The sequence below is a fragment of the Oncorhynchus mykiss genome, chromosome 28 (genome assembly GCF_013265735.2).
Source record: "Oncorhynchus mykiss isolate Arlee chromosome 28, USDA_OmykA_1.1, whole genome shotgun sequence".
Classification (NCBI taxonomy): Eukaryota; Metazoa; Chordata; class Actinopteri; order Salmoniformes; family Salmonidae; genus Oncorhynchus; species Oncorhynchus mykiss.
Window position 1 is genome coordinate 27,224,659 of NC_048592.1, and position 19,981 is coordinate 27,244,639.

General features: G+C 41.6%; 1 protein-coding gene across 1 annotated transcript in view; it reads right to left on the reverse strand.

Annotated features, from left to right (window-relative positions):
• The window catches only part of tox (thymocyte selection-associated high mobility group box), a 101,763-nt gene extending 83,115 nt beyond the window's left edge, over positions 1–18,648 (reverse strand). Inside the window, exon 1 of the mRNA XM_036966420.1 lies at positions 18,151–18,648. Coding sequence (XP_036822315.1) covers positions 18,151–18,252 — 102 coding nt within the window. The 5' untranslated portion in view covers positions 18,253–18,648. The remainder of the gene's footprint in view (positions 1–18,150) is intronic.
• Positions 18,649–19,981: the final 1,333 nt, after the last annotated feature.

Sequence of the window (19,981 nt, forward strand, 5' to 3'; positions counted from 1 at the left end):
ACTCAATATTAGGAAGGTGTTCCTAATGTCTGGAATAGTCAGTGTAGATAGATGTCTCTTCAGGAAAAACTCCAGGCACTCGTTATAACCTAAAGAGTAGATATGGGCAGGCCACAGACATGGCTGGGTACATGTCATTTCAGGTCAGGCAGGGAAAATTTCACCAGAAAATGTGATTCTCTTTAAACCCCAAAATATAATTTTCCCTCAACATTTAGCTACATTTAAAATGTCCAAAAATCCTAAAAGCAGTCCCATATAAAAAGTAAAAGCTATTTCATAAACAGCTAGCAAGAGCCCTATACTTATGCATGGATAAGTATCTTTCCTGTGGAAGATTATCTTGTGTAGGTTAAGCCACAAGGTTCCTTTTTAAAGCAGCCTGGTTAGGGAGCCTTTTTCAGGCCCGGCTCTCGCCCTCCATACTAAACCACCGAGAGCCTCTGACTAATGCAAAACTAAATGGGATATGACTCTCAGCTGGTTTCCTAGTGAAATGCCCTATATGTTAGTCCTCTCTCTCTGTTTCCTCCTGTTTTCCTCTCCTTTCCAGTTCTTCTCATGATAATATAGAACATTATTATATATTATATTATTATTATAGCACACATTATTATCAAATCCTATCCTTTTCTATATTGCATAGTCACAGCATGTAAATCATTGCTTATCTGATTTTGGCTGTAAATTGATATCGATGATTCCGTTTACATAATGCATAGAGAACAACATGGCACCCCAGTAAAAGGACTACCATACGTTGTTATCAGGTAACTATTGTATATAATACAGAAACAACCAGTTATACGGTGGTGCCACAGTACTGTAGTAAATTCATAAATATCTACCAATATATCAAGAAAAAACCTATTGACTGATCCTCTGGCTTTTGAAATGAAAGTGCATGGGTGCCTGACGCTTCGGAGCAGTGAACTCCACCATGAGCTCTGAATTACTGCAGTTTCCCTCAAAGTCAAACATGCAATTACTCTCTCAACGACTGCTATTCTGGCTCGATGTTAAGTTCAAATACAGCTGTTCAAAGGCCACATACTGTATATAGTAGACTAAAAACACAGAACGACAGCACACTTCAGAGAATTACAACTGTTCAGAATGAAGGAGGATAGGGAAACAGATATAAGGATAACTGTTCAGAATGAAGGAGGATAGGGAAACAGATATAAGGATAACTGTTCAGAATGAAGGAGGATAGGGAAACAGATATAAGGATAACTGTTCAGAATGAAGGAGGATAGGGAAACAGATATAAGGATAACTGTTCAGAATGAAGGAGGATAGGGAAACAGATATATGAATAACTGTTCAGAATGAAGGAGGATAGGGAAACAGATATATTAATAACTGTTCAGAATGAAGGAGGATAGGGAAACAGATATAAGGATAACTGTTCAGAATGAAGGAGGATAGGGAAACATATATATTAATAACTGTTCAGAATGAAGGATGATAGGGAAACAGATATATTAATAACTGTTCAGAATGAAGGAGGATAGGGAAACAGATATATTAATAACTGTTCAGAATGAAGGAGGATAGGGAAACAGATATAAGGATAACTGTTCAGAATGAAGGAGGATAGGGAAACAGATATATTAATAACTGTTCAGAATGAAGGATGATGGGGAAACAGATATATTAATAACTGTTCAGAATGAAGGATGATAGGGAAACAGATATATTAATAACTGTTCAGAATGAAGGATGATAGGGAAACAGATATATGAATAACTGTTCAGAATGAAGGAGGATAGGGAAACAGATATATGAATAACTGTTCAGAATGAAGGAGGATAGGGAAACAGATATAAGGATAACTGTTCAGAATGAAGGAGGATAGGGAAACAGATATATTAATAACTGTTCAGAATGAAGGATGATGGGGAAACAGATATATTAATAACTGTTCAGAATGAAGGATGATGGGGAAACAGATATATTAATAACTGTTCAGAATGAAGGATGATAGGGAAACAGATATATGAATAACTGTTCAGAATGAAGGAGGATAGGGAAACAGATATATGAATAACTGTTCAGAATGAAGGAGGATAGGGAAACAGATATAAGGATAACTGTTCAGAATGAAGGAGGATAGGGAAACAGATATATGAATAACTGTTCAGAATGAAGGAGGATAGGGAAACAGATATAAGGATAACTGTTCAGAATGAAGGAGGATAGGGAAACAGATATATTAATAACTGTTCAGAATGAAGGAGGATAGGGAAACAGATATATGAATAACTGTTCAGAATGAAGGAGGATAGGGAAACAGATATAAGGATAACTGTTCAGAATGAAGGAGGATAGGGAAACAGATATAAGGATTACTGTTCAGAATGAAGGAGGATAGGGAAACAGATATATTAATAACTGTTCAGAATGAAGGAGGATAGGGAAACAGATATAAGGATAACTGTTCAGAATGAAGGAGGATAGGGAAACAGATATATGAATAACTGTTCAGAATGAAGGAGGATAGGGAAACAGATATATTAATAACTGTTCAGAATGAAGGAGGATAGGGAAACAGATATAAGGATAACTGTTCAGAATGAAGGAGGATAGGGAAACAGATATAAGGATAACTGTTCAGAATGAAGGAGGATAGGGAAACAGATATATGGATAGAGGCCCAACTCATCTTCTGACCTATATAATGTGTAAGTATGGATAGATCTTTCAATAAAGATCTGGAGTTCAAACAATAACAAAGCGGTCACCCCACCACTGAATTTGGTCAATGACTGAGGGTTGGCACAGGTGGAAATATAACCTCTCTCAAATTCATAGACATAGACGCAAGTACTGACCATCCATGAGATCAAATGTATAGTTTTAGCCATGTTTTGAGGCTTTACAGTGTTTGTTTACAAACAATGGAGTAAAAAGAGAACGGCTCTGCTCTGCAGTATACTCTGTAACAGTAGCCAATACACTGAGCGTACAAAACATTAGGAACACCTTCCTAATATTGAGTTGCAATCCCCCCCCCCAGCCTCAACTAGTCGGGGCATGGACTGGCCCATGTTGGGAGATCCATGTTGACTCCAATGCTTGCCACAGTTGTCAAGTTGGCTGGATGTCCTTTGAGTGGTGGACCGTTCTTGATACACACAGGAAACTGTTCAGCGTGAAAAACCCAGCAGCGTTGCAGTTCTTGACACAAACGGGTGAGCCTGGCACCTACTACCATACCCCGTTCAAAGGCACTTAAATATTTTGTCTTGCCCATTCACCCTCTGAATGGCACACACACACAATCCATGTCTTAATTGTCTCAAGGCTTAAAAATCCTTCTTTAACCTGTCTCCCTTCATCTACACTGATTGAAGTGTATTTAACAAGTGACATCAATAAGGGCTTTCACCTGGATTCACCTGGTCAGTCTGTCATGGACAGAGCACAGCCTGAAGATGTACTGTAACTGGGTGTTGTTGCTATAGGACTATATGACAGAGAGCATAATATGCAGTACGAGAGTAGTAGATAGTACTATAGTATGATAACGATTGGCAGGTGCACGCAGGCACACACACACACACACACACACGCCCACAAAGAACACATACCACGGTAGTCATTTGACAGAAACACCAGCTAAGACAATATCTAAGAAGAAATGCAATATATAAATCACGGTTATGGTAAAGACAGTCTAAACACACAACACATATTAATGTAGTCAATCATGTTAACCACAGTAGTCAGTCATGTTAACCACAGTAGTCAATCATGTTAACCACAGTAGTCAATCATGTTAACCACAGTAGTCAGTCATGTTAACCACAGTAGTCAATCATGTTAACCACAGTAGTCAATCATGTTAACCACAGTAGTCAATCATGTTAACCACAGTAGTCAATCATGTTAACCACAGTAGTCAGTCATGTTAACCACAGTAGTCAATCATGTTAACCACAGTAGTCAATCATGTTAACCACAGTAGTCAATCATGTTAACCACAGTAGTCAGTCATGTTAACCACAGTAGTCAATCATGTTAACCACAGTAGTCAGTCATGTTATCCACAGTAGTCAGTCATGTTAACCACAGTAGTCAATCATGTTAACCACAGTAGTCAATCATGTTAACCACAGTAGTCAGTCATGTTATCCACAGTAGTCAGTCATGTTAACCACAGTAGTCAATCATGTTAAACACAGTAGTCAGTCATGTTAACCACAGTAGTCAATCATGTTAACCACAGTAGTCAATCATGTTAACCACAGTAGTCAATCATGTTAACCACAGTAGTCAGTCATGTTAACCACAGTAGTCAATCATGTTAACCACAGTAGTCAGTCATGTTATCCACAGTAGTCAATCATGTTAACCACAGTAGTCAATCATGTTAACCACAGTAGTCAGTCATGTTAACCACAGTAGTCAATCATGTTAACCACAGTAGTCAATCATGTTAACCACAGTAGTCAGTCATGTTATCCACAGTAGTCAGTCATGTTAACCACAGTAGTCAATCATGTTAACCACAGTAGTCAATCATGTTAACCACAGTAGTCAATCATGTTAACCACAGTAGTCAATCATGTTAACCACAGTAGTCAATCATGTTAACCACAGTAGTCAGTCATGTTAACCACAGTAGTCAATCATGTTAACCACAGTAGTCAGTCATGTTAACCACAGTAGTCAATCATGTTAACCACAGTAGTCAGTCATGTTAACCACAGTAGTCAATCATGTTAACCACAGTAGTCAATCATGTTAACCACAGTAGTCAGTCATGTTATCCACAGTAGTCAGTCATGTTAACCACAGTAGTCAATCATGTTAACCACAGTAGTCAATCATGTTAACCACAGTAGTCAGTCATGTTAACCACAGTAGTCAATCATGTTAACCCCAGTAGTCAACCATGTTAACCACAGTAGTCAATCATGTTAACCACAGTAGTCAATCATGTTAACCACAGTAGTCAATCATGTTAACCACAGTAGTCAATCATGTTAACCACAGTAGTCAATCACGTTAACCACAGTAGTCAATCATGTTAATACTATAATAAAGCTATTCTTAAAATCTCTCCAAAAACTCCAGCCACCACAAAAGTCACTTAATCCAAACACTAAATAAACAGAGGGAAGAATTATCTTCATGTGAAAATGATGGCAATATGTTTTGCTTGGAGATTAAACAAAACAATTAGGCTATTCTGGATCCGTTATTCACGCCCCATCTGTTTGGATTGTATTCTCAAACCAGGAGCCTAATCACTCTTTCATATCTTTGGGCACACTCAAGCCAGGGAAGTGTGTGTGTGAGTGTGTGTCATCGCTCTGTGTGTGTGTGTGTGTGCGTGCATGATCATGCGTGTGCGTTCCCGCGCGTGTGCGGGTGCGTCCGCCTTAGTCGGACGGATCCCAATCACCATTCAGTGCCAGAGATTGTAAGTGTGCGATACGGACAGGGTGAAACACGGATAACGGCGCCAAACTGGAACCAACAGACGTCCAGATTTTAGGATCATTATGTTCGAGCGACTTAATTAGCTGATCCTTTGGCTTTGTCTATGCAACACTACATCCACCACAATGCCAGGGAGAAGTAGCTAATTATATAGGATTGAGGCAGTGTGTTTTGTATCACATCTTACAGAAGTTGGAAGTTGTCTTCGTGTTAGCGTCATAAGATCTGAATCTGATCACACTGTTGCTGGAGAACTTATATTCTATTTGTAGGTTTAAAAAGTCTTCAAAAGTTTGTAATTTCCAAACTTAATTTGCCCTTCCGAAAAATGTATCAACCACTAGAAAAATGTCCATAATTATAATTGACATAATAATTCACATTTTCCATTGCTGCAGGTTTATTTTCCCGCTGTAGGAGACTGGATCAAATTAAGATCTGACACCAGAATGGTTGAGAAAACCATATTAGAATCATTGCTGTCATTTTCCAAATGTTCTGACACTCGTTGACAGAACGATCTAACTCGATCTCTGCTAACGTGCTCAAGATCACAGACACAGTAAAAAAAACTATTCCACAGTTACCTCAGCCAAAAGGAAATTCCTTTGACCATTCAAAAAGTCAGTTCCAGTTTCATTTGTAGTACCTAAAGCTAGAATACTTAATTGAAACAATAATAACAAAGCAAATCAAATCAAAATGGCATTGACAAAAAATACAGTAGAATAGAATACAGTATATACAGCTGAAGTCGGAAGTTTACATACACCTAGGTTGGAGTCATTAAAACTCGTTTTTCAACAACACCACAAACTTCTTATTAAAAAAACAATAGTTTTGGCAAGTCGGTTAGGACATCTACTTTAATGCATGACACAAGGAATCTTTCCAACAATTGTTTATAGACAGAATATTTCACTTATAAATCACAATTCCAGTGTGTCAGAAGTTTACATACACTAAATTCACTGTGCCTTTAAACAGCTTGGAAAATTCCAGAAAATTATGTAATGACTTTAGAAGCTGCTGATAGGCTAATTGACATCATTTGAGTCAATTTGTGTACCTGTGGATGTATTTCAAGGCCTATCTTCAAACTCAGTGCCTCTTTGCTTGACATCATGGGAAAATCTAAATAAATCAGCCAAGACCTCAGAAAAGAATTGCTGACATCCACAAGTCTGGTTCATCCTTGGGAGCAACTTCCAAATGCCTGAAGGCACCACGTTCATCTGTACAAACAATAGTGCGCAAGTATAAACACCATGGGACCACTCAGTCGTCATAGCGCTCAGGAAGGACACGCGTTGTTCTGTCTCCTAGAGATGAACGTACTTTGGTGCGAAAAGTGCAAATCAATCCCAGAACAACAGCAATATACCCTGTGAAGATGCTGGAGGAAACAGGTACAAAAGTATCTATATCCACAGTAAAACGAGTCCTATATCGACATAACCTGAAAGGCTGCTCAGCAAGGAAGAAGCCACTGCTCCAAAACCTCCATAAAAAAGCCAGACTACGGTTTGCAACTGCACATGGGGACAAAGATTGTACTTTTTATGCTCTGGTCTGATGAAACAAAAATATAATTATTTTGGCCATAATGACCATCGTTATGTTTGGAGGAAAAAGGGGGAGGCTGGCAAGCACAAGAACACCATCCCAACCGTGAAATCCGGGGGTGGCAGCATCATGTTTTAGGGGTACTTTGCTGCAGGAGGGACTGGTGCACTTCACAAAATAGGTGGCATCATGAGGATGGAAAATTATGTGAATATATTGAAGCAACATCTCAAGACATCAGTCAGGAAGTTAAAGCTTGGTCGCAAATGTATCTTCCAAATGGACAATGACCCCAAGCATACTTCCAAAGTAGGGGCAAAATGGCGTAAGGACAACAAAGTCAAGGTATTGGAGTGGCCATCACAAAGCCTTGACCTCAATCCTAACTGAAAAAACTGAACTGAAAAAGCGTGCGCGAGCAAGGAGGCCTACAAACCTAACTCAGTTACACCAGCTCTGTCAGGAGGAATGGGCCAAAACTCACCCAACTTATTGTGGGAAGCTTGTGGAAGGCTACCTGACACGTTTGACCCAAGTAAAACAATTTAAAGGCAATGCTACCAAATACTAATTGAGTGTATGTAAAAGTCCAGGTATTGGAGTGGCCATCACAAAAGCTTGACCTCAATCCCATAGAACATTTGTGGGCAGAACTGAAAAAGCATGTGCAAGCAAGGAGGCCTACAAACCTGACTCAGTTACAGGAATGGGCCAATGAAGGCTGAACAATAGTCAATGAACTGCATTCTGACGTAGGTATTCCTCTTGTCCAGATGCGATAGGGAAGTGTGCACTGTGATTGCGATAGTATCGTCTGTAGATCTATTGGGCGTTAGGCAAATTGAAGTGGGTCTAGGGTGTCAGGTAAGGTGGAGGTGATATGATCCTTAACTAGCCTCCCAACCACTTCATAATTACAGAATTGAGTGCTACAGCAGTCACACCACCTCTCTTTCAGTAAAAATCTGAGGAATGAGCCTGGCGAAATGTAGCCACTGATGTTGCATTTATATGTTATATTCTTCAAGAATCAAAAATGGATGTAGCAACTAGGGATTCTAGCTTCAAAACATGAGAAATTCATAACATCCCAAATCCGCATCTAACCTGGCATGACATCATCAGGTGATGATTCAGCTCAGTTCCATTCTATGTCATGTTGTTCCATGAGTCAAACAACAATCAGAAACAGGCTGTCTTCCTATTGTAATGCTTAATGGAAAAACTCAGCAATACGTCAAGCCACCAACGGACATGGATCAACAACCCAATAACCTCTGATATGAATCATGTCCTTTTTAATCTTAATGACTAATCAGAATCAGATCAACTTCTGATAGCAACCTGTGTGTGTGTGTGTGTGTGTGTGTGTGTGTGTGTGTGTGTGTGTGTGTGTGTGTGTGTGTGTGTGTGTGTGTGTGTGTGTGTGTGTGTGTGTTTACAGTAGCACCACAGTACCATCATAGCTAGCCCTCTGAGTTTCTCTATCTGTCGATAGGCACACGATGCGCAATTAAATCCTTCATTGCTGTTGGGCTGAAACTGTCAATCAGATTGCCCATGCCTTTCGACAGCGCCCAGTGAACCGCGGACCGCTGGCCGCAGCACAGGGACACACAGCGTCCCTGCTATTGTTACCAGCAAGCACGAATTCAGATGCAATTAGGCCCGGCTTTTTAGGAAGCCCTCAGCATAGTGAGCCTCGTGCTCTGCTCCGTGGTAGCTTGTTGAGAAAGAGTGAAAGAGAGAGACCGACAGACAGACAGACAGACAGACAGACAGACAGACAGACAGACAGACAGACAGACAGACAGACAGACAGACAGACAAATACACAATGAGACAGAGAGAGAGAGACAGACAGACTTAGAGAGAGAAACAAACACACAAAGAGATGGAAGAAGACAGAGAGAGAGAGAGAAATGTCTCTAATATTTTTAAACTTGTGAGTGTAATGTTTACTGTTCATTTCTGATTGTTTATTTGACTTTTGGTTATTATCTATTTCACTTGCTTAGGAAATGTAAACATATGTTTCCAATGCTAATAAAGCCCTTAAATTGAAATTGAATTGCGAGAGAGAAGAAGACTATATAATACTATATAACCAGGCACAAGACTTGTGTAACCAGGGTCATTTTATATTCTATTCTAGTATATCCTATAGATTGAATGGTAATACATAAATAAACACTTTCGAAGCATACTACATTCAGGAAAGTAACGTGAAGTAATTATGTGTCAGAGTTGACCTGATACCAAGCATTACTCATGATGTTAGTAGACAGGAAAAGCATCTAAGCAGAAGGAGCAGCCATAGTGGGCTACTTGTCATGTGTGGATTCTGTACCATTGCTTAAGTGTGAATAGTATGCATAGCACCCAGTGTAGGTTAAGTGAGAGCATTGCACTTACACTTACAGTGCTTAGCAACCAACACAACATGCATGTTGATTACGTATGTGGAGCTATACAACCCAGGTTTGATTTAGAGGGTGTGACTAAAGACTTTAACATACAACACATGTTACTTGCATAAACCCTGCACATATCGAATCAAATCAAATTGGTCACATACATATATTTAGCAGATGTTATTGTGGGTGTATACAAATGTATTTTGTTCCTAGCTCCAACAGTGTAGTAGTATCTAACAACACACAAATCTAAAGTAAAATAATGGAATTAAGAAATGTATCAATATGAGGACGAGCAATGTCAGAGTGGCATTGATTAAAACACAGTAGAATAGAATACAGTATATACAGTACAGTTGAAGTCAGAAGTTTACATACACCTCAGCCAAATACATTTAAACTCTGTTTTTCAATTCCTGACGTTTAATCCTTGTAAAGATTCCCTGTCGTAGGTCAGTTAGGATCACCACTTTATTTTAAGAATGTGAAATGTCAAAATAATAGTAGAGAGAATGATTTATTTCAGCTTTTATTTCTTTCATCACATTCCCAGTGGGTCAGAAGATTACATACACTCAATTCGTATTTGGTAGCATTGCCTTTAAATTGTTTGACTTGGGTCAAATGTTTCAGGTAGCCTTCCACAAGCTTCCCACAATAAGTTGGGTGAATTTTGGCCCATTCCTCCTGACAGAACTGGTGTAACTGAGTTAGGTTTGTAGGCCTCCTTGCTCGCGCACGCTTTTTCAGTTCAGTTTTTTCAGTTAGGATTGAGGTCAAGGCTTTGTGATGGCCACTCCAATACCTTGACTTTGTTGTCCTTACGCCATTTTGCCCCTACTTTGGAAGTATGCTTGGGGTCATTGTCCATTTGGAAGACTCATTTGCGACCAAGCTTTAAATTCCTGACTGATGTCTTGGGATGTTGCTTCAATATATCCACATGATTTTCCATCCTCATGATGCCATCTATTTTGGGAAGTGCACCAGTCCCTGCTGCAGCAAAGCACCCCCACAACATGATGCTGCCACCCCCATGCTTCCCTTTTCCTCCAAACATAACGATGGTCATTATGGCCAAAACAGTTCTATTTTTGTTTCATCAGACCAGAGGTCAATTCCCAAAAAAGTGCAATCTTTGTCCCCATGTGCAGTTGCAAACCGTAGTCTGGCTTTTTTATGGCGGTTTTGGAGCAGTGGCTTCTTCCTTGCTGAGCGGCCTTTCAGGTTATGTCGATGTAGGACTCGTTTTACTGTGGATATAGATACTTTTGTACCTGTTTCCTCCAGCCTCTTCACAAGGTCCTTTGCTGTTGTTCTGGGATTGACTTGCACTTTTCACACCAAAGTAGGTTAATCTCTAGGAGACAGAACGTGTGTCCTTCCTGAGCGGTATGACGGCTGCGTGGTCCCATGGTGTTTATACTTGCGTACTATTGTTTGTACAGATGAATGTGGTACCTTCAGGCATTTGGAAATTGCTCCCAAGGATGACCCAGACTTGTGGAGGTCTATAATTATTTTTCTGAGGTCTTGGCTGATTTCTTTGGATTATCCCATGATGTCAAGCAAGGAGGCACTGAGTTTGAAGGTAGGCCTTGAAATACATCCACAGGTACACCTCCAATTGACTCAAATTATGTAAATTAGCCTATCAGAAGCTTCTAAAGCCATGACATAATTTTCTGGATTTTTCCAAGCAGTTTAAAGGCACAGTCAACTTAGTGTATGTAAACTTCTGACCCACCGGAATTGTGATACAGTAAATTATAACTGAAATAATCTGTCTGTAAACAATTGTTGGAAAAATGACTTGTGTCATGCACAAAATAGATGTCCTAACCAACTTGCTAAAACTACAGTTTGTTAGCAAGACATTTTTAATGACTCCAACCTAAGTGTACGTAAACTTCCGACTTCAACTTTGCATCTGAGGTGAGTAAAGCAGTATGTGAACATTATTAAAGTGACGAGAGTTCCATTATTAAATTGGCCAGTGATTCAATGTCTATGTATATAGGGCAGAAGCCTCCAAGGTGCAGGTTTGAGTAACCGGGTGGTAGCCGGCTAGTGATGGCTATTTAACAGCCTGATGACCTTGAGATAGAAGCTGTTTTTCAGTCTCTCGGTCCCAGCTTTGATACACCAGTACTGACCTCGCCTTCTGAATGGTAGCGGGGTGAACAGGCCGTGGCTCAGGTAGTTGATGTCGTTGATGATCTTTTTGGCCTTCCTGTGACATCGGGTGCTGTAGGTGTCCTGGAGGGCAGGCAGTGTGCCCCCGGTAATGCATTGGGCAGACCGCACCACCCTCTGCGGTTGCAGTGGTGAGGTTGCCGTACCAGGCGGTGATACAGCCTGACAGCATGCTCTCAATTGTGCGTCTGTAAACATTTTGGAGAGTCTTAGGGGCCAAGCCACATTTATTAAGCCTCCTGAGGTTGAAGAGGAGCTGTTGCGCTTTCTTCACCACATTGTCTGTGTGGGTGGACCATTTAAGATTGTCAGTGATGTGATCGCCGAGGAACTTGAAGCATTCCACCTTCTCCACTGCAGTCCTGTCGATGTGGATAGGGGCGTGCTCCCTCTGCTGTTTTCTGAAGTCCACGATCAGCTCCTTTGTTTTGTTGATGTTGAGGGAGAGGTTATTTTCCTGACACCACTCTGGCTGGGCCATCACCTCCTCCCTGTAGGCTGTCTACTACTGTTGTGTCATCTGAAAACGTGGTGATTGAGTTGGAGGCGTGCGTGGCCACACAGTCATGGGTGAACAGGCAGTACAGGAGGGGGCTGAGCACGCATCCTTGTGGATCAGTGAAGTGGAGGTGTTGTTTCCTACCTTCACCACCTGGGGGGCAGCCCGTCAGGAAGTCCAGGACCCAGATGCACAGGCCGGGGTTTAGACCCAGGGCCCCAAGCTTAATGATGAGCTTGGAGGGTACTATTTTGAAGGCTGAGCTATAGTCAATGAACAGCATTCATACATAGGTATTCATCTTTGTTCAAATAGGATAGAGCAGTGTGCAGTGTGATGGTGATTGCATCGTCTGTGGATCTGTTGGGGTGGTATGCAAACTGAAGTGGGTCGAGGGAGTCAGGTAAGGTGGAGGTGATATGATCCTTAACTAGCCTCTCAAAGCACTTCATGATGACAGAAGTGAGTGCTACGGGGCGATAGTCATTGAGGTCAGTTACCTTTCCCCTTTGTAATCCGTGATAGTCTGTAGACCCTGCCACATACGTCTCGTGTCTGAGCCGTTGAATTGCAACTCCACTTTGTCTCTGTACTGACGTTATGCCTGTTTGATAACTACACTGTTTGTATTCGATCATATTCCCAGTCACCTTGCCATGGTTAAATACGGGGGTTCGCAGCGAATGCTGCCGTCTAGCCAAGGTTTCTGGTTTGGGTAGGTTTTAATAGTCACAGTGGGAACAACATCGCTTATGCATTTCCTGATGAACTCAGTCACTGTGTCCGTGTATACATCAAAACAATCTTGAAGCATGGATTCCGATTGGTCAGACCAGTGTTGCATAGACCTTAGCACGAATACTTCCTGTTTGAGTTTCTACCTACAGGAAGGGAGGAGCAAAATGGAGTTGTGAACTGATTTGCCCTGAGGGAGGGCTGTGGAGAGCCTTGTAGGCATCCCGGAAGGGGGAGTAGCAGTGATCAAGTGTTTTAGCAGTGTGAGTACTATAGTCAATGTGTTGATAGAACTTCGGTGGCGTTTTCCTCAAATTTGCTTTGTTAAAATCCCCAGCTATAATAAATGCGGCCTCAGGATATGTGGTTTCCAGTTTGCACAAAGTCCAGTGTAGCTCCTTGAGGTTATCGGCTTGAGGAGGAATATACACGGCTGTGACTATAACCGAAGATAATTATCTTGGGAGGTAATACAGTCTGCATTTGATTGTGAGATATTCTAGGTTGGGTGAACAAAAGGACTTGAGTTTCTGTACGTTATCTCACACCATGAGTAGTTAATCATGAAACATAACCCCGCCTTTCTTCTTCCCGGAGAGTTCTTTATTCCTGTTTGCGCGATGTACTGAGAACCCAGCTGGCTGTATGGACAGGGACAGTATATCCGGAGAGAGCCATGATACCGTGAAACAGAGTATGTCACAGTCCCTGATGTCTCTCTGGAAGGAGAATGTATCAACCGAGAGGGATTGGCTACTCCATGACCCGTGTTCATGAGGCGTCTCAAAGTAAGAGTGCTGATCTAGGATCAGGTTCCCCCAGTCCATATAATCTCATTCATTATGATCTAAAATGCAACACTGATCCTAGATCAGCACTTCTACCCTGATATGCTTCATGAATCTGGCCCTGGGACTGAGGAGGATTCCCTCAAAGACAACTGCTGTCTTACTTTACATGTGTGCCTACAATGCCTCCTTTAAAACCACTGTGCATCCCTGGGCAGAGTTTTTAATTTACGGGTTGGTGAAGATCATTCAATCCCTTCCAACATTAAGCAGACTAACTGGTCTACATCTACAGTTGGAGTCAGTAGTCAAGCATTCTGACGTATGAAATGTTGTTGATGTTTCTAATCTCTGTCAATGTCATTGCCTAAAGACAAAGGTACATTTCCACAATGTGTGGATTAGAATCAGTCTATAGTCTGTTGATCCACACACTTGAGTTTGTTGTTGACAGAAGCTGTTGACTCTAGCCATAACCAGGTAGATATCCCTCAGTGTAATGTCACAGCTTATGAAGCCTTAAAAAATGTTTATAATAGGCTTCTGAAGCTTTATAACATGCTTATGAATCACAAAGTAACATTCATACAGCAATTTACTGTTCACAAAAGACGACAGGGTTATCTTGTGAATGTGTCCATGTTGTACAGTAAATATATCTTAGTTGGAATCTGGATTCTGTGATTGGCAGATTTACAGCATTGCTTTGAAGTAGTGAAAAGAACAAACCAGATTGATATCTAGGTATGTAGTCGGGTTTACATTCATCTTCCTCTCAACACATTTAGAACAGTGCAGTACACACAACTTAGGCATTGCCTCCAGGTAAGTGTAAATGGAATGTAAGGTTTCTCCTGCATAGGAAACTGAGGCACCACCTAAGCCATTTTTTGAGTCAGGACAAACCCTGGAATGTTACTGTAGTATAACTGAATTGAATCAGAGACTACTGCTGCCAAAGCGATGTACATTGCCGTGAAAGAAAATATCCTCTTCCTGATATTTTTGTTACTGAAGATCTTCAACCAAAACCTAATATTACATACCTGAGTTTACAAATAACAAAAAAATGGATACTTATTTTATTTATTTAATTAACAAAGTTATGCAACACCCAGTTCCCCCGTGTGAAAAAGTAATTGCACCCTTACACTCAATAACTGGTTGTTGTGGCACCTTCAGCTGCAATGACTGCAACCAAATGCTTCCTGTAGTTGTTGATCAGTCTCTCGCGTCGCTGTGGAGGAATTTTGGACCACTCCTCCATGCAGAACTGCTTTAACTCAGCAACATTTGTGGGTTTTCAAGCATGAACTGTTCGTTTCAAGTCCTGCCACAACATCTCAATTGGGATTAGGTCTGGACTTTGACTAGGCCAATCTAAAACTTTAAATGTGTTGCTTTTTAACCATTTTCATGTAGACTTGATTGTGTGTTTTGGATCATTGTCAAAAATATGCAAAAAAAAACAAAAAAAGTAGAAATACTTTTTCATAGCAAGTTAAACAAGGAGGTCTGGAACTATTGTCCTACATCAGTAAGTTGCCTTACAAAGATTACTATGCTTGACAGCTACTAGGAGCTCAACATTCTCTCTGTAGGTAGGATGAGAAATGTCAATGCCATAAATGGACCAGAAATGTAAATATAGATGCAGATAATATTCAAAACGTGAGCCAGCTCTCTGTGGATGAGGCTGACAATGAGCCTAACTGCTGTGCTTTTGTGCTCCCTGCCTGTCCTAGGCCTGTGCTGTGCAGACCTGGGTTCAAATACAATTTGAAATCATGTCAAATACTTTATCTGCTGCTCGACTGAACTTGCCTGGCTTAATGGACCAATAGAATAGTCCCAAAACTGTAAACACTGCTCTTCTGGCACTCCTAGAAAGCTAGAGTAAACGCTCAAAGATATCAAATAGTATTTGAACCCAGGTCTGTGGCGCTGTGTGTGCTTGGTTAGTAAACACAAAGGACAGAGTATTAATGTCGGGGTCGACTTCCCAGAGCCCCTCAGAGTTCCAGGACCACCAAAGAGCTCAGTAATTTGGACTTAATTTAAAATGCCTCAGGCTAAGACAAACGCACAGACACACATGTAGAGAGATGACACACATGCACACACACAGAGCAATGATACAAACACTCACACTCATACAGAACGATGACACACACATGCACACAAACACACAAAGACACCACAGTGTCAGTACAACTGAGTAAAATCCATGACAAGAATGCAGAACTGACATATCAGATTTATCATCTTAGATGAGAACCAGGAAGCAAAATGGCTGCACCCAGGGCATGTTGTAGAGTGTTACATGAAGCCATATTTCTTCAACCATCTCGGAATCAATGAAAACTGTCACAAAAACGAAAGTTACCCAGTCAATAAAAGCTCTGAAGTGTCATTCAGTCTTTCTGCAATTCTAGAAAATAAGAGCAAACAACCCCATCTCCCATAGCAACTACGATTTGATGATGTTATTACATTACAGTATCATAATCATAACAAGACATCAAATTATGGACCACTCTCTCTTTCCTAAATTACTTTGCATCAACTAAATGGCAAGTGATCGTGAACTGATGTTCATGAATAATATTTTAGACGAGGGAGTCGGACAGAATAGCTAATCAAACAGCCAATCTACTGTCAAGAGAAATGGGCCTGAATCAAACCACGATTCTGAATTAAACTAGAGGTGAATAAAACCTCTGCTTAGACATAGCAGCAGTCACAACAGTGATCCCCAGACAGACATATTTGAAGTATTAGATTAATTGTTGCAGATAACAGTGCAGTCAGTATAGGACTGCCTCTATCTCTGGGTATTCACACATACAGATACCTCAAACAGCAGCACACAGGCCATCTCTGTCTGTTTGCACTGGACATACCTCACTCCCCTCTCACAATCACATCTCTCTTTCACCCCCCCCCCCCCTCCTCTCTCTCTCTCTCTCTCTCTACCACACAGATTTATATCTCACTCTCTTTCATTCCCTCTGTCTGTATTTCTCTTGCTCTACACCCTCACTCTCTCCCTCTCTCTACCACACCCTCTCTCTCATTCCCTCTGATTCTCTCACTTTCCTCTCTCTCTCTCTCTCCCTCTCTCTCCCTCCACCCCCCCCCCCCCCCTCTCTCTCTCTCTCTCTCTCTCTCTCTACCTCTATGAACCTCCCTACCCCCCATTTCATTACTCTGAATGCTAAAATGGAAAATCTTGGATAGTGTTTACACTACATGGACTTTCTCCACCAGTACAATTCAATATTTCGGATTATATCTATAGGACTTCCTCCATCTCTCTTTCTCTCTTTATCTCCCTCTCTTACATTTTCATTGCAGATACTTATGAGATCTTCTATAAAAAAGACAGAGCAGTGAATCAAAAGGCATAGGAGAAATAGTACAACCCCCACTCTGCTCTAACCCTCCCTCCCTTCAACATCCCTACCCCCATACGGTCTCTCTCTTTCGCTCTCTCTCCCTCACACACACACACACACGCGCACACACACACACACACACACACACACACACACACACACATACACACACACACACACACGCGCGCGCGCACACACACGCGCACACACACGCGCGCACGCACACACACACACACACACACACACACACACATATACACACACACAGACATATACACACACACACACACACACAGACATATACACACACACACACATACACACACACACGCGCGCGCACACACACACGCACACACACACGCGCGCACGCACAAACACACACACACACACACACATATATACACACACAGACATATACACACACCCCCCCCCCCCCCCCCCCCCCCACACACACACACACACACACAGAATAGTATTATTATGCAGGACAGGCCTTCTTCAGACAATCTTAATGTGAAAGTCAATTTAAACTGTGTGTTTGAAAGCAGACTGTAAATAACAAAGGTTTTATTATAGTGAGATGATGTGTATAAACAAGACGAGGGTTCAGTTACAGTGCGTAATAGAGGCACAGCTACTTCATATAACCAGAGGTATAGGATTGCATTGAACATAAGGCATTTTTGTAATGGTTATTATATCCTAAACCCTGTAAGTGATGCAATCACATAGAAACAACAGCCCATGTTGTCATCAACTGAGATAAAAACTAAGTTGAGCACTTTGAAAGCAACTTCACTGACAGTGATGCGCTGCGTTCATCACCAGTTTATACGTACTGACAAAGGATAAAACAAGAAATCATTTTTTTGATATAACATATGACATTAAATAACTATACATGTTGTGCACGAGTGTTTGTTACTGTTATCACTGCTTTCAAATGAATGGACAGAAAGTAGTTTTATTTCAGGGCAATGCGTAACGGCTATAAACAGTGTTCACTTTCTGAACAGCGTTTTTACGCATCTCCATAACATTGTGAACAATGAAACCAATAACCTAGGTTTCTATAACCTTGTCCAGATGCGACTCACCTTATTGCAGTACGGGGAATCGGTATACTGCAAGGGTCCCAATCGGGAAGAATCTGTTGCTGATAAAGACTGTGGTGGAGGTGGATATACTCTCACGTCCATTTCAGTAAAACATCAATCTCCACACAAGCTTTTCCACTCAGGCTTCTACTTTCGATTCCTCAAAAGTTGAAGGCTCTATAAAGACTGATGGACGAAGTCGGAAAAAGTGTAGGGTTTGAATCTAAAAATGGCAAACTATTATGCTCTCACATGCGTTCGCGGTTTTTCAGGAGAAAGAAAAACTTATATTATCAACGCACTATGAACGACGGACTTGGTAAACGGGTAAACGCAGTTAAAATGTTGTAACTTTCAAAATATGTAAGCTATCACTCTATTGTTGAAGAAGTTATTGCGCGTCTTTCTCTTTCTGACAGATGCATTTGCAGCGACAGTAGTTGTTTCTATCCAGCGGCTACCGTCATCTGCAAGCGAATGGGGCATGGTAGGATTGCCTGTTCACTTGTGATTCATACAAAGGACTTTACAGACGGGGCAGGGGCAAGAGTGCGGCTATGGCGACGTGCTCCACCTAGGGGGCGCAATGGGGAATGCAGCGCCTGCGTCGGTTGCATGCCGCAGTAAATTTGTTTTCAGTTTGGATAGGCTATTGGTTTGCTCCTCAATACCTCTTCGACGGAAGGTCCTATCATGATGAGGGTGACATATCTAAAAACAGATGACTATAGAGAGCAAGGTACAGCTTTTTTTGTGCCTTTTTTCCCATTCTGTTTTCAAAAAGTGACTTTCAGTTGGTTTCAAGGGGAGAATAGTATGTGGCTGTTGCAGTCAGCTGAACATGGTGTTTACAGAAAAACCTTCAGTTACATTAAAAAATGTGATCTTGTTTACTTTTTACCCCTTTTTCGTGATATCCAATTGGTTGTTACAGTCGTGTCACATCACTGCAACTCCGGTACTGACTCGGGAGAGGCGAAGGTCGAGAGCCATGCGACCTCTGAAGCACAACCCTGCCAGGCCGCACTGCTTCTTGACACACTTCTTGCTTAACCCAGAAGCCAGCCGCACCAATGAGTCGGAGGAAACACCATACAACTGGCGACCGAAGTCAGCGTGCATGCGCCCAGCCCGCCACAAGGAGTCGCAAGTGCACGATGGGACAAGGACATCCCAGCAGGCCAAACTCTCCCCTAACCCAGATGACGCTGGGCCAATTGCGAGCCGCCTCATGAGTTTCCCAGTCGCGTTTGGCTGCGACACAGCCTGGGATCAAACCCAGGTCTGTAGTGATGCCTCAAACACTGCGATGCAGTGCCGTAGACCGCTGCGCCACTCGGGAGGCTCCAATATTGTTTATTTTTTGTCTTTTTTTGTAAAAAAAAACTTGCACAAAAAACAGGAATAGGCCTGTTATCTTTCTCACTCATACAAAACCTACTGTAGCTGACTTGCATGACTTACAGAGCTAAAATGACTTGTAGCAAAGTCACTGATGTCCCAAATCACTAAAGTTCCCCCCTGTACTCCCAGTTCACCTACAACTGCGTGACCACGCACACCTCCAACACCCTCATTAAGTGTTGGAGCTGATCATGGACTACAGGAAACGGAGGGCTGAGCACGCCTCCATTCACATCAATCAGGCTGTACAGGAGCGGGTCGAGAGCTTCAAGTTCCTCTGTGTCCACATCACTAAGGACTTATAATGTACCAAACACACTAACAAAGTCGTGAAAATGGATGACAACACCTCTTCCCCCTCAGGAGATTGAAAAGATTTGTCATGGGCCCTAAGATCCTCAAAGGTTCTACAGCTGCACCATTGGCT